Below are 13,708 nucleotides of genomic sequence, written 5' to 3'. Positions count from 1 at the left end.
GTGGAGGTGGGAGGGAAGGGATGGCAGGGGTAAAACAAATGAGGAGGCAACAATGCTCTGTAGGAAATATACTCACTACCTTGCTCATGTAATTGTAACCCCTCTGTACAGTATGTAAATAAAAAATATACAAAACTGAATAAAAAAGAAACAAAAATAAAATGTGTTAGCGTAATTTAATTAAGGTTTATAGACAGTGTATATTTTATAGACAGTGTATATCCTTTAATTTCCTTAAGTCTCAACTTTAAAAATCTCAGTTTGTATATTGTCATGTCCCTGAGCCGAGGAGATAGCTTATTGTTGATAGTACCTTGATAAAGTAAAATCAGTTAAAAATACTTCCAATTCTGATTTCAACAGGAATCTTTATAAGTGTAGTAACTAGTGTTCTGAAAGTAGGAAGAAATGGTGCACTATTGAAATGGATTTTGGGAGAAAAGACTAAATGGCTTTTCTCTCATGGTATACATGTCATATTACATGATATATAACAATATAGTAAAAGTACTGCACATTTTAAATATACATGCAAAAATGTGAACAACGCTATAGAGATGACAATTTGGGCAAAAAACCAAAGGTAATTCACAAGATCTGAAGGAAATAGCATCCCCAGCATTCCTAGAATGGCATGATGAAGATATCTCAATGGGGGTATGGGTTGTGAACAGTTTTATTAGCCTTCTTTGGAGCGTTAATTAGCTGGAGATCTAAATCAAAATTGACAGCTAGCAGAATCTTTTTCTCTTGAGTTAAAGTCAAACTAATTAAATTCCAGAAGGAAAACATTTTCCTTCTAGCATCCTTGATCTGTCATCCTTGTATAGTGTAAAAAAAGAGTACTATGGCCTGACAATAATGTAATCAGCTGCTAGACTTTCACTACTTATGTGTTCAGATAAATATAAAATAGACCATTAATACTGTTAAAGATTATGCTTAAAATAATGCATGCACAAATCACAAATCTTTTTTAAAATATCAGTATGAAAGATGAGTCCTATTACTGTCAGTCAATATCTAAGAAATATAGCAAATATTTGATAAAATATTTTCAATTTTATGTATTTCATAAATTGACACAATTCATTAAGTGAAAACCATATATTCTCAACTACATACCTTGCTGTGTCTTTATTATTAAAAAAAAAAAAAAGAACTGTGTTATTTAACGTTTGGAGCCACAGAAGTTCAACTGTAAGGTTACAAGCCACTATTTTGCTGTGAGATTCAGTTGGTAATCATTTCCTTCCTACATTCACATTTTCTTTTGGTCAGATTGCCTATGTCTTTATGGGATTGTAGTTTATGTAGTATTCCACAGGAACAGGGTACTGTTTGTCATACGTGGCAAAATACTATATCAATAACAAAAATGTAGTTTTCTATAGTTTATCTTATTCTGTACATACATTTTCCTTGTTGTAAATGTTAATGATATTTATTTTTAGATTTTTTTATTATTTCATCAAGATATACCTATAATTATTTACTTTGTTTTTCTTGTTTGGTGGACTAGTGAATTCCTTTAATCACTGGATATTTACTTTTTAATCAAATTTCTAATAAGATATTGACTTCTCTTTTTTTATATTGTCCATACTATTGTTTATGTTACTCTATTACACAAGCATTGGTCATCTTATGATGTCTCATTACTCACTGATACATGAGTCATTTTATTTCATTTTCTCTTTACATAGTTCATGTTGGATGGTACTATGGCAATGTCAGTGAGGTCAACATTTGTTATTTCCTTAATTGACAATATGGCCAATAATTTTTTCAGTGAAATGATTACCTTTTCGTTGAATTTTATAACTACAAGTTTGATTCAGGTCTTTTTACTAAATTAACTTAACCAACGAAGTGAAGGACTACTATGATGAAAACTTTAAAAACCTGAAAAAGGAAATCAAAAGAGTACTTAGAACATGGAAAAACCTCCCTGCTCCTGGATTGGAAGGATCAACATCATGAAAATGGCAATACTTCCCAAGGCTATCTTCAAATTCAATGCCATACTTATCAATATTCCAACCTCATTCTTCAAGGAAATAGAAGAGGCAATCCAAAAATTCATAGGGTACAATGAAGGACCCCGAAAGCAAGAATGATCCTTAACAGAAAGAACAGTGCTGGAGGAATATCAATACCAAATTTTAAACTCTACTACAAAGCCATAGTAATAAAAACAGCTTGGTACTGGCACAAGAACAGACCTTAAGACCAATGGAATAGAACTGAAAACCCAGAAATGAACCCACATCCCTATAGCCATCTAATTTTCCACAAGGGAGCAAGAAAAGAAAATAGAATGGAAGAAAGCAGCCTCTTCAGTAAATGATGCTGGCAAAATTGGTTAACCCCCTTTAGAAAACTAAAGCTAGATCCTTATATACCACCCTGTACCAGACTCAACTCCAAATGGATCAAAGAACTCAGAGTCAAAGCAGGCACTCGGAAAACATTACAGGACAGAATAGGAGAAATCCTACCTCTCTTTGGCATAGGCCTATTATTTTTTTATTGTGAGAATACCATACAGAGGAGTTACAATTATAAGGGCAAGATAACGAGTACATTTCTTATCAAGCATTGTTCCCTCCTTTTTGTTTCCCCTTCCTATTCCTTCCCATATTCCACCCATCTCCCCCATCTGATCCTCCCCCCTCCCCCGACCAAAGTTGTTAAGTTTGTTTTTCCAAATAATGACTTGTACATCTCATTGTTGCAATGTGTCCACCTGTATCCCTACTTAAATGATTTGTTTTTGCCCTTCCCCTCCACAAATTATACCAACATCAAATTCAGTGAAAGCATGGGTTATAACATAGAGACCCAGAAACACAACAAATCAAGGAAAGGTTGGACAAATGGGATTGCATGAAATTGCAGAGCTTCTGCATGACCAAGGACATAGCTAGCAAGATCAATAGAAAGCCCACGGATTGGGAGAAGATCTTCACTAGCCATACAACAGACATGGAACTCATACCTAAAATATACCTGGAACTCAAAATATTAAATCCCCCAACAACAAATCCTCAAAGAAACAACTGCCCAATAAATAAATGGGCTAAAGACTTAAAGATAAACTTCTCTGAAGAGGAAAGAAGGATGGCCAATAGACACATGAAGAAATGCTCAACCTCCCTAGCCATAAAAGAAATGCAAATCGAAGCAACACTGAGATACCACCTCACCCCAGTTAGAATAGCTATACTTAAGAACTCTCATAACAACAGATGCTGAAGGGGACGTGGCCAGAATGGAACCCTACTGCACTATTGATAGGAATGTAAACTTGTTCAGCTACTTTCAAAGTACTATGGAGGTTCCTCGAAAGACTCCACATAGAGCTCCCCTATGACCCAGCAATCCCACTTATGGGTATTTCCCCAAATGATCACAAACAAGACCACACTAAAGCTACCAGCACAACTATGTTTATTGCAGCATTATTTACCATAGCTAAAATATGGAACCAAACCTGATACCCCTCAGTAGATGAATGGATCAAGAAAATGTGGTACATATACACAATGTATTCTATGCTTCTATCAGAAAGAATGACATTGCCCCATTTGTTAGGAAATGGAAATACTTAGAAAAACTTATATTAAGTGATATAAGCCAGGTCCAAAGAAACCTAGGTCCCACGGTTTCCCTTATTTGAAATGTCTGAAACAAGCAGAAAAGATCAGATAGCTTAATGTTAGACAAAAGAAACCCCAAGATAAGGACTCAAGTGGTTTTTCTTTCTTCCTATTGTTTCTAACATATTTATAGGGTAATTTTTTTGTTGATTTGTTTGTCCTTCCCCCATGGTATAATCCCTATTTTCACTCTATTTGATGTTGGTATAATTTATGGAGAGGAAGGAAAAAAACAAACTCTTTTTTGTGGAGGGGGGAATGGTAATGAGCAGGGGGTAGAGAGTAGGGGGAAATGTAGTTGTGGAGATGTGAGGGAAAGGATGATAGAGGAAACACCAACAAAGGAGGAGGCAATAGTGCTTGATAAGAAATGTACTCATTACCTTGCTCATGTGATTGTAACCCCTTTGTACAGTATTTTCACGATAAAAATTTATTTTAAAACTTACATATGTAAACACACACACACAAACACACACACAAACACACACTCGGTAATATATGTTTAACTTCTTACTGGTTTGATTGTGTGCACCTTATATTCTTGATCACACAATATTGCATTTGTGCAACAGAGTTGCCTTCTTTGTAGTGACTTTATTATAGGTTATTTTTAATTATATGACCACAAAACTCATTTGAATAAAATGTAGTGAATTATACCATATTTGTAACAAACTAAAAAAACATACAACATACAGAGAATAGTTATTTGAATATGTAGAAAGCTTTGCTGATAATCTAAATCCATGATTAGATAGTAATCTATAACATTAAAGGATAGAAACATGATTTGAATAATCTGATTCAACATGCAACAAATTACTTAAAATGTGAAGTATTTCATCTTAAGAAATGTGATTATATAAAGAAATTTTCAAAATAAATTTAAGATTTTTACTGCAATACTTTACCACTCTACCATTTAATATTTTTACTAATTGAAATTGAATGCCAGGTGCTGCTTGCACATGCCTGTAATTCTAGCTATCTCAGGAGGCTGAGACTTGAGAATAGAGTTTCAAAACCAGCCTTTGCAAGAAAGTCTATTGTGATACTCTTATCTCGAAGGAACCATCAAAAAAGCCGGAAATGGAGCTGTGTCTCAAGTAGTAGAGCTCAGAGACAGAGCCCAGGCCCAGACTTCCAGCCCTAAGACATGTCAATAAATAAACATACAATAAACAAACAATAAATAAGAAAAAGAAAGAAAATAAATTGAAATGGAGCCATTCCTACATAGTCCAGTATTGTGTAGGTTTATAAAATTCTAACCTCAAAATTTCAACTCATTTATTAAAATACCAACTAGCCGTAACAAATGATTGCTTACAGAATTTAGAGAAGTAATATCAATTGTCAGCCTTTCTCATAAAAAATGCAAATTTATCCGTAAATATTTTGTCTAAATAAATTTTTACTTAAGTGTTACATGGGGGGAGCAGCCCCAGGGTTTGAACTCAGGACCTCATACTCTCTCTTGGCTTTTCCACTTGATACTGGTGGTCAAAGACTTAGGCCAAAACTCCACTTGCAGCTTTATACTGGTTAATTGGAGATAATCATCTTAAGGACTTTCCTACAAGGACTGGCTTCGAAATATCAGCTTCCTGATTAGCTAGATTTACAGTTGTGAGCCACAGGTAACTGGCTAAAAGTTGTAATTTATTGTGATTTTTTTAGTCTTATCATTAAGTCATTGGACAAAGGCATTGGCAGATAAAAAAGCAGCTTACAAACACAATATGCCTTGATCAGTGTTACCTCTTTCAACATTGTCACCAGTCTTTCTTCTACCATCCCCTTCTGTTTGGTAGGCTATACACTAGACTCTTGCCTGCATTTTCTTCCCCTTTTCCTCTTCATTTGTCTAGTCTTTCCCTTGACCCCACCACGCCACTTTTGATATCTGAATTTGTGTTTTTTTTCACTATATTCCTCATGTTTTTTTTGTTGGTTGGATTTTTTTGTCACTCATGAGGCTTGTGAATGCATATATATATATATATATATATATATATATATATATATATATATATATATATGTACATATACACACATATAGATGTTAATATAGAATATATAGTACATAAATATAAAAAAAAGATTTTGATAAAGATGAAAATAAAAATTTTTTTATTCCTTAAGTGTTCTTCATATCAATTTATCATCTCTTCCTATTTATACTAACTTAGTCCTAATTATCTCATACTTGTATGAATAGTAAAGCTCTTAATTGGTTCCTCTTGATCTGAGATCCTATTTACATGAATTTCTTTTAAAAAAGCTTTTGATATAGCTTTAATAGATAACACACTTTTTCTAATTAAAATAGCTTTGTGTTTGTTTTTTCAAAGTTCAAAAAGTGGACTTAAATTATATTCTCAAAATTATTCCTACTTTTTCTGATTAAAAAAATTGCAATGATTTTATTCCCAGAAGATTCCTCTGAGTAATGTATTATACATTTCTATGCTCAGAAAGTTTTGATGCACAACTGTGGCAGTCATTCTTCTCTAAAAATGCATGTCAATTTTCATCACTGTAACTAAGTCAATTCTAATCACTTAATTCAAATTGTTTATTAATCAATTTTTAAATTCAGCAATGTGTTAGACTCTCATCACTGAGAAATAACCTATGCAAAACCAGTTAAAGAAGGGAAGGCTATGTTGCTTTATGGTTCCGTTTTAGTTGATCTTGGCTGAGAGAAAATGGCCAAGACAAGGAAATAAGTAACACATTATGGTGATTTGTAAGCAGAGAGAGAACTCCTGAATAAGTGTGTTTCTCATTTTCCCTCCCTTGATTCTAAGTTCTTAGACTTGAGGATAGTACACAATCAGTATGTGTTTTTCCACTTTGCTAAACTTCTCTGGGAACTCAGTCCCCCATACACCTAGTTGTGTATGTTATTGCTCTCCTGCATATTTTTCAATCCAATCAAAGTGACAATATGACTTAACCATTTCATTTGAACACAGCAACCAAACACATCTCCTTATCCAAAAACGTTCCACTTTTGTCTCCAAAAGGTGTACATTCATCTTCTGACACTAGCATAAAAGGAGAGGTAACAGAATGCATTGCCTCTCTCCAAAATTCTTTGTAGCCTTGACTTCCAACATCATTCAAAATTCCAGGTTCAAAATGTCCACAGAGACTCAAAGAAAATTTTTAGCTGAGAGTTGCCATGAAAATAAAGCAAAATAGGGCTGGAAAGGTGGCTCAGTGGTAGAGTGTTTGCCTTGTATGCATGAGGCCCTGGGTTCAATTCCTCAGCACCACATAAGCAGAAAAAGCTGGAATGGACACTGTGGCTCAAGTGGTAAAGTGATAGCTTGAAGTGAAATGCTGAGGGACTGTGCCCAAGTTCAGGCCCCATGACCAAAACAAAAAAAGGAAATAATTTTTTTAAAAAAAAGCAAAACCAATTATATGCCAAGTATATAGACACATGCCTTTAATTAAAGCTACTCATAGTGAAGACAGGAGGATCACAATTCTAGGGAAGCCTGAGTAAAAGCACTAGACCCTATGTGAAAAACAAACTAGGATTGTCCAGTTTTAAGTGGTAGAGTGCTTACTAGGACAATATGAAGCTTTGGTCCAAGAAAGAAGAAGAGGGGCAGAGAAGAAGAAGAAGAGGAACCAGAGAGGTAGAGTAAGAGGAAGGAAGAAGAGGAAGAGGAGGAAAAAGAAGTAGAGAAAGAGGAACAAGGAGGAGAAAGAAGAGAAAAGAAGAAGAAGAGGAAGAGGATGACAGAGAGGATGAGGAGCACCATACTTTCAATATATAATAACATGGTGTAAACATTCCTATTCCAAAAGAAAAGAATTGGAGAGCAAGGAAAAAATGGACCAGTAACTAAATTAATGGACAAAGAATTTGACTTGAAATTTCTTAATCGAACAATGTGTAAACAGAGGAAAGGAGGTTAATAGCATTAGCACATGTAAAATCACTTATAAAATAGAAATGATATGTCATTTGATACTCACCAGAATGGGTAAAAGAAGATGTGCATTAGTAGGTTTGGCAAGGATGTAAAGAAATTGAAGCTCTCATACACTGTAAAATAGCACATTCATCTTGGAAATTAGTGTGTAAAAGTTCCTCACGAAGTTAGTTACAGAAACACCAAACAGCCTAGAAACTTTGTACAGCCTAGAAAGTTTGCCTATAGTTTTTATACACTTAAGTTCAAAACTTGTGCATCATCACAGCAATATTATCTATGACAGCCAAAGAATTGAAAAAAAATTTCAGGCTGACCAATAGGAAAACAGATCACAAAACATATTATACTCATGAAATAGCCCATTATCAAGTAAAAAAGAGAAATGGAGAATTGATATTAGTGGAAACACTGACAACAGGCTAGATAGAAAGAACTAGACACAAAATAACACATAAAATGATTTGATTTTCATGAAATTTTTGAATTATCAAAATGAGGCATAACATTAGTTTCTTTGGCGTTGGAAGTCTAAGGAGAATTCAGAATAGCTGCAGACAGGTATAAGATGTCCTTCTGAATGACGAATATTTGAGAATATTCCAAGGTGATAATGATCAAATATACTTTCAAAATACAAAGAATTCCTAAATTTTATAGAATTAATTTAACAAATATAACATTTTTCAATTACACATAAAATGATTTTTAAATGGAATAATAGATAATCTTTAACAAAAGTAAAAATAAATAAATGTTCTGGAATTTGGGAGTTGCACAGTCTCTCCTGCTAGGCATAAAATTAAAGTGTTCTACTATGAAAGTAGACATAGAATATAGCAAATTGGTGGAAAACAGGAGCAAGTAAAAAAAAATCAATGCATATTCCACAAAATTAAGAAAAAATCAGAGAATAAGCAGTTGGGAGAGATGAGTGGAAATGTTAAAAAGGGATTAAAGTGATCAAGATGTATTGTATTCAAAAACTACTTTGTTGAATTGCAACTCCTTTCTCCAACTATTCAAATAAAATATTTTAAAAACTAGCAAATAAAATAAATTAATTAAACAAAAATAAATAATGAATAGATAAATAAAATACAATAAAAAATAAACTATAGATCCATAACAATATATGCCACAAATTTATAACCCAAACAAGAATAAAGTAGTTTTGTTCTTGCTTCTAGATATATAAGGTAGAAAATTTTGACTACATCTAATTTATTGAGTTCTTTTGTCAATGGCATTAATTATGCCGGTAGTAAAAATAATCATGAAGTTCTGAAATGAACAATACAGTATCCAGGATATTACTAATTACTAATGCAAAGATATTATTGCAGAAAGATGGAATAGTATATGTTTGTATGATTAGATAAAATATCAAAATGATGTCAGAATGTATCATAGATTTCACAGAAATAAACAATAGAAATTTAAATGTATAAGCCAGGGAAATACAGCATGATTACAGCAAGTAATTTATCTTTTTTCTCGGAAATGAGAGAAAAATAAAAACAACAGTGCACAGGACAACAGTCAAATGTGGTCAAAGTCACAAACACTACTTTTAATCCTATAATAGGAAGGTGAGGTCACCCTAAAAAATCACGTGTGGGAAGGTAAAGACTGCACTGAATTCTTTATACTCACATTTATACAGTGAAACATGACCACACAAACATTCTTCTAATAAACTCAGCACCACCTTATGTTTATTAACACCTGCCTATGGTTTTCTAAATTGAAAAACTGGACCAACATCATTGCATTGTTATTAACATTTAGAGTTAAGTAAATTGGTTAGCAGAGTTTAAGCAAATGGTATGAATTCAACAGTACAGTACCAGAACTGTATACAACATACCATTTTTTAGTTTATTTTTGTAATATGATCTTGTGTTAATGCTTAGGCTTTCCTGGACTGAGATCTTCCTATTGAGACTTTGTATATAGCTGAGATGGCAGACATATGCTAACTTGACTAGCTATTGGATGGGATGTGATCATTGTTAGGTCTGCAGGAAGCCTACCCCCTACACCCATCTCCTTCACCAGCCTGAACCCAGTAATCACCTGACTGTCCATCACCTAACTGTGAGTCAGAAAAGGATCCTTGAATCTGAGGTTACTTTCTCCATGTCTATTTTCTATTGTGACTTATCCATTTTATTTTTTTTCCCCGAAACAGACCAGGAGCTTAAACTAAGGATCTATGCACTGTCCTTGAGTTTTATGTTGGAGCAAAAGGCTAATAAACACCATATATGACTAAGCTTATATTAAAATGAAATGGTAAATTAATATATATGATAAACTGATAAGAGAACCTACTAATGCTCATGTGTGTATGTGTGTGTGTGTGTGTGTGTGTGTGTGTGTGTGTTTTATAAGAGCACATTATTAATACTCTATTTGCTATAAACTTTAGAAAATTATCTAGGATATTATTTTTAGGGTAGTAAGGTCTATAGTATCGATGACATAAGCTTTCACCTTCCAGGATTTATTACTATGAATCAATCTTGAACCTTATCTGTTCTTGTTTGTTGAACCATGAGCTTTAAAAGCAAATTCTCCTATATCTGAATTTCCAACAGGGAAGTAGAAGTCTAACCCTACATTCATATCATTGAATCTCAAGTTAGTAGCTTTTGCCCATCAATAAGATAATTACAGAAGGGATGAACACACAACAATTAAATATATAGGGTGAAAGGGAAACAAAAAAGTAAGCATTTTTAACTCCATATGATAATGCCACAGGGGATCAAAGAACTACAATTAATTATCCAAAAAAGAGCCATCACACCTGCAAAGCATCCTGTTATATTGTTACAAGTGGTGGCTCTCAGTATGCCTAATATATAAATTAAGGTTTGCCATAGTTATGGTTTGGGTTTATTTATTTATTTATTTATTTTGGGTCCGGTAATGGGGCCTGAACTGTGGGCCTGGACGCTGTCCCTTGGCTCTTCAGCTCAAGGCTAGTGCTCTATCACTTGAGCCACAGCGCCACTTCTGGCTGTTTCTTTTTTCTTATGTGTTGCTGAGGAATCAAACCCAGGGTCTCAGGCATGCAAGGCAAGCGCTCTACCACTGAGCCACCTTCGCAGCCCTGCTATAGTTATTATTATGAATCTCTCTGCTCATTTTTACCCCCCAAAAGGATGACTTATTTCTTCTATTTAAAGACAGGCCTTCATCTTTAGTGTTCAACCATTTAGTCTCTTCTCCATTATTACCAGCTCTTTGTCTGAGTATACATTTTTCCCCCTTGTTTAGGAATTGGTACCGAAAGTTAAAGAATCCAATCTAATAGAAAGTGTAAAGACCCCTATGCTCTAGGAGAGAGGTGTTTGTTTTTTTTCCTCCCAGGATGGATAACAGGACCTATTAATAGAAAGGCTGCTCTAGAACTTTGTGTCACTGAAACTAGTACTGTATTTTTGTACTAGCGTTTCCTGGGGCTTTAACTTAGGGCATGAGCCTTGTTCTCGTGGGAATTTTTTTCTTGTACCATGTGAACACAACTCCACTTTGGTGGTTATTTGGAGATAAGAGTCACTTGGATTTATCTGTTTTTCCTGGCTATGTATTGCCACTCAGAACTCAGCCTGCTGATTAGCAAGTTTTACTGGTAAAACAACAGTGCCCACTGCATTCAATGTTGTTTTTTGTTGTTATTCTGGACTCCAACTGCTTTCAGGGTGAAAAGCCATCACTGGGGACTCAGTTTTGCATGGGTTTATTTTTATAACAATTTTAAAATATTTATTTGCTCTCTTGTTGCATTGTTGCTACTTTATCTTATCTTCATTTAATACTGGTTTTTACATTTTATAGTTACCACCATATTTCATGAAAAAATTTAAATTAGTACAGTATTAGTGGTTTGCTTCATTTGAGAAAGGTTCTCTGCCATAGAGTTCCCAACACATAGAGAGTCTCTTCACTTAAGACACCGGGATACCACTGGAATAAAGGGGCCTGACAGGAAATCAGAGAGAATCATTGGGGTATCTCCAGATAAGGGAACACTTAGCCACATTCCAAAAACTCAGACTGCCATGCTCAAGATCAAGAAACAAACCAACCCGGCCCAGAGGCTTCTCTACATATTGAGACAGCAATGGGAAGGTGGTAAAAAGGGTGTAAAGTGTGTTCTCTTTCACAAACAAAAGGAGGAAAACGTCCTCAGATTCACTGAGGTTGCTCCCTATGACAGAATCAGTAACAACTCCCAAGGCCCAGGTCGAAGACTCATCCACACTAACTTCCCAGTAATGTTTCCCAGAGCTGAAGACTTGGCATCCAAAAGCAGTGAAGTGGAGGGAGTCTTCAGAATTCAAAACCGCATATTGATGGTCATGTCTAACACTGCTCCCAGGACCTTGATTCCCCATAGTTTCATTGAAGGCAATCTCTACCCGGTACTGATTGAGCTTCTCTTTCATTCCAGGCATGGGAGGGGCACTGAGCTGTGGCCTCAGAGGAAGTGGCATGAAGACCAACACTGACACACAGCTTTCTAGGGTCAACTCTACACCCTGAAGCAGTTCCACATCTGGCTTCTGGTATGTTTCGATCAGCTCCTGAAACATATTCCTGAGCTGATGCTTCTTCTGAAGCATTTAGGTTTCCCTTTCTCTGAGTTGCTGTAACATGGCTCTTCCTTCATTGATCAGTAGCTGGGAATGATATCTTTCCTCCTCCTGGACAAAAAGCTGCAGCATTCTAAAAACATCCTTAGTCATGTCTCGGTAGAGGTTCACATAATAAATCCATTGGTTGGTGGGTCTCTTCTTCTCCTGTAAATTGTGCTGGTTTTCTTGAGTCTTTTCCCATACAGCATGCATCTGCTTTGAAATCATCTTCCTCTGCACATCAGCAGCCCTGTGCTCCTGAGACATGGAGCAGCTCCTACAGAGCAGGGCCCTGTCTACCTCACAGAACATCTGCTTGGTCTCCCTGTGTGTCCCACACATGTATTCCTCAGAGCTCAGGAACTGCCTGAGTCTGGCTCTTCTGGCAATGGCCACCAGGCTCCTCAGAACCACGTTGGTTTTCAGGTTTGTCTGCTGGCAGGGTCCCTTGCATCCTGGGCACCTGGCTGGAGTCTCTTCCCAGCAAAGGAAGAGACAAGGTCGACAAAAACTGTGCCCGCACTCTAGGGTGACTGGCCCTATGAAAGTATTCATACAGATGCCACAGCTCAGTTCCTTCTGGAAGGCCTGGACAATGTCAGGATCCATCATTCCTAGAATCTAATGAGGTGCTGGTGACTCACCCCTAAAAGCCTAGCTACCCAAGAGATTGGGATATGAGGATCAAGCTTTGAAGCAGGCCTGGGCACCAAAGTCCCCCTGACACAGACTCTTATCTCCTATTTACCACTCCAAAATCACAAGTGGGCTGTGATTCAAGTGGTAAAGCACTAAACTTGTCCACAAAGTGACCTAGGGATAATGCCCAGTCTTGAGCACAAAGAGGCCCAGCAACACTGCCCTACCACTGGGTTCAATCCCCACAACCGACAAAACACCACCACCAACAACAACACCAAACCAAGGAAAGAAGAATTAAAAGAGGAGTAGATTCTCCCACTCTGATCCTCACCTGGAGTATCCAAGCTCCAAACAGCCTCCTCCTGCTGAGGGATCTTCAGCAATGCCTGAGTCTCAGACTTCCACTCTATTTATACTGAAAGAGGGTGGGCCCAGGAAAGGAAGTGTCTCTGATTGGTTGTTTAGGGAAGCTGATTTACATATCAATAGAAGTTGGAATTTACATCCTGACAACCCCACCTTTTACTTCCTCTTTCAATGACTTGCAATTTGGTTAGGTGATTTGGGTTAGGTGAAACTTAGGTTTGTCCAGGGTTGGAAAAGTTTATTGTGTTTGTTTTGTTTTGTTTTGTTTTGTTTTTTACTTCTGTGTATGCTTTATATTTGGACTATGAGTTTATTACTTTTCCACCGGACTGTAGGACACATTCGTGGCATCATCCATTGTATCTTGTGGGTCTTCATTAATTTGTAATTTGTCAGGCCTGATGCTGGGTTGGTACTTTACCACTTAAGC

General features: G+C 35.9%; 1 protein-coding gene across 1 annotated transcript in view; it reads right to left on the bottom strand.

Annotated features, from left to right (window-relative positions):
* Positions 1-12,879, bottom strand: part of LOC138818355 (E3 ubiquitin-protein ligase TRIM48-like) — a 45,126-nt gene extending 32,247 nt beyond the window's left edge. The window contains exons 1-2 of the mRNA XM_070009353.1: positions 12,370-12,879; positions 11,718-12,219 (exon numbers count right to left, since the gene is read on the bottom strand). Of these exons, the coding sequence (XP_069865454.1) occupies positions 11,718-12,219; positions 12,370-12,879 (1,012 nt within the window). The remainder of the gene's footprint in view (positions 1-11,717; positions 12,220-12,369) is intronic.
* Between the last annotated feature and the right edge of the window lie 829 nt (positions 12,880-13,708).

This window comes from Dipodomys merriami, unplaced genomic scaffold (assembly GCF_024711535.1).
Source record: "Dipodomys merriami isolate MVZ:Mamm:240054 unplaced genomic scaffold, mDipMer1.0.p SCAF_74, whole genome shotgun sequence".
Taxonomy (NCBI): Eukaryota; Metazoa; Chordata; class Mammalia; order Rodentia; family Heteromyidae; genus Dipodomys; species Dipodomys merriami.
The sequence above is the reverse complement of the archived record's forward strand: the minus strand, read 5'-3'. Positions and strand labels throughout refer to the sequence as shown.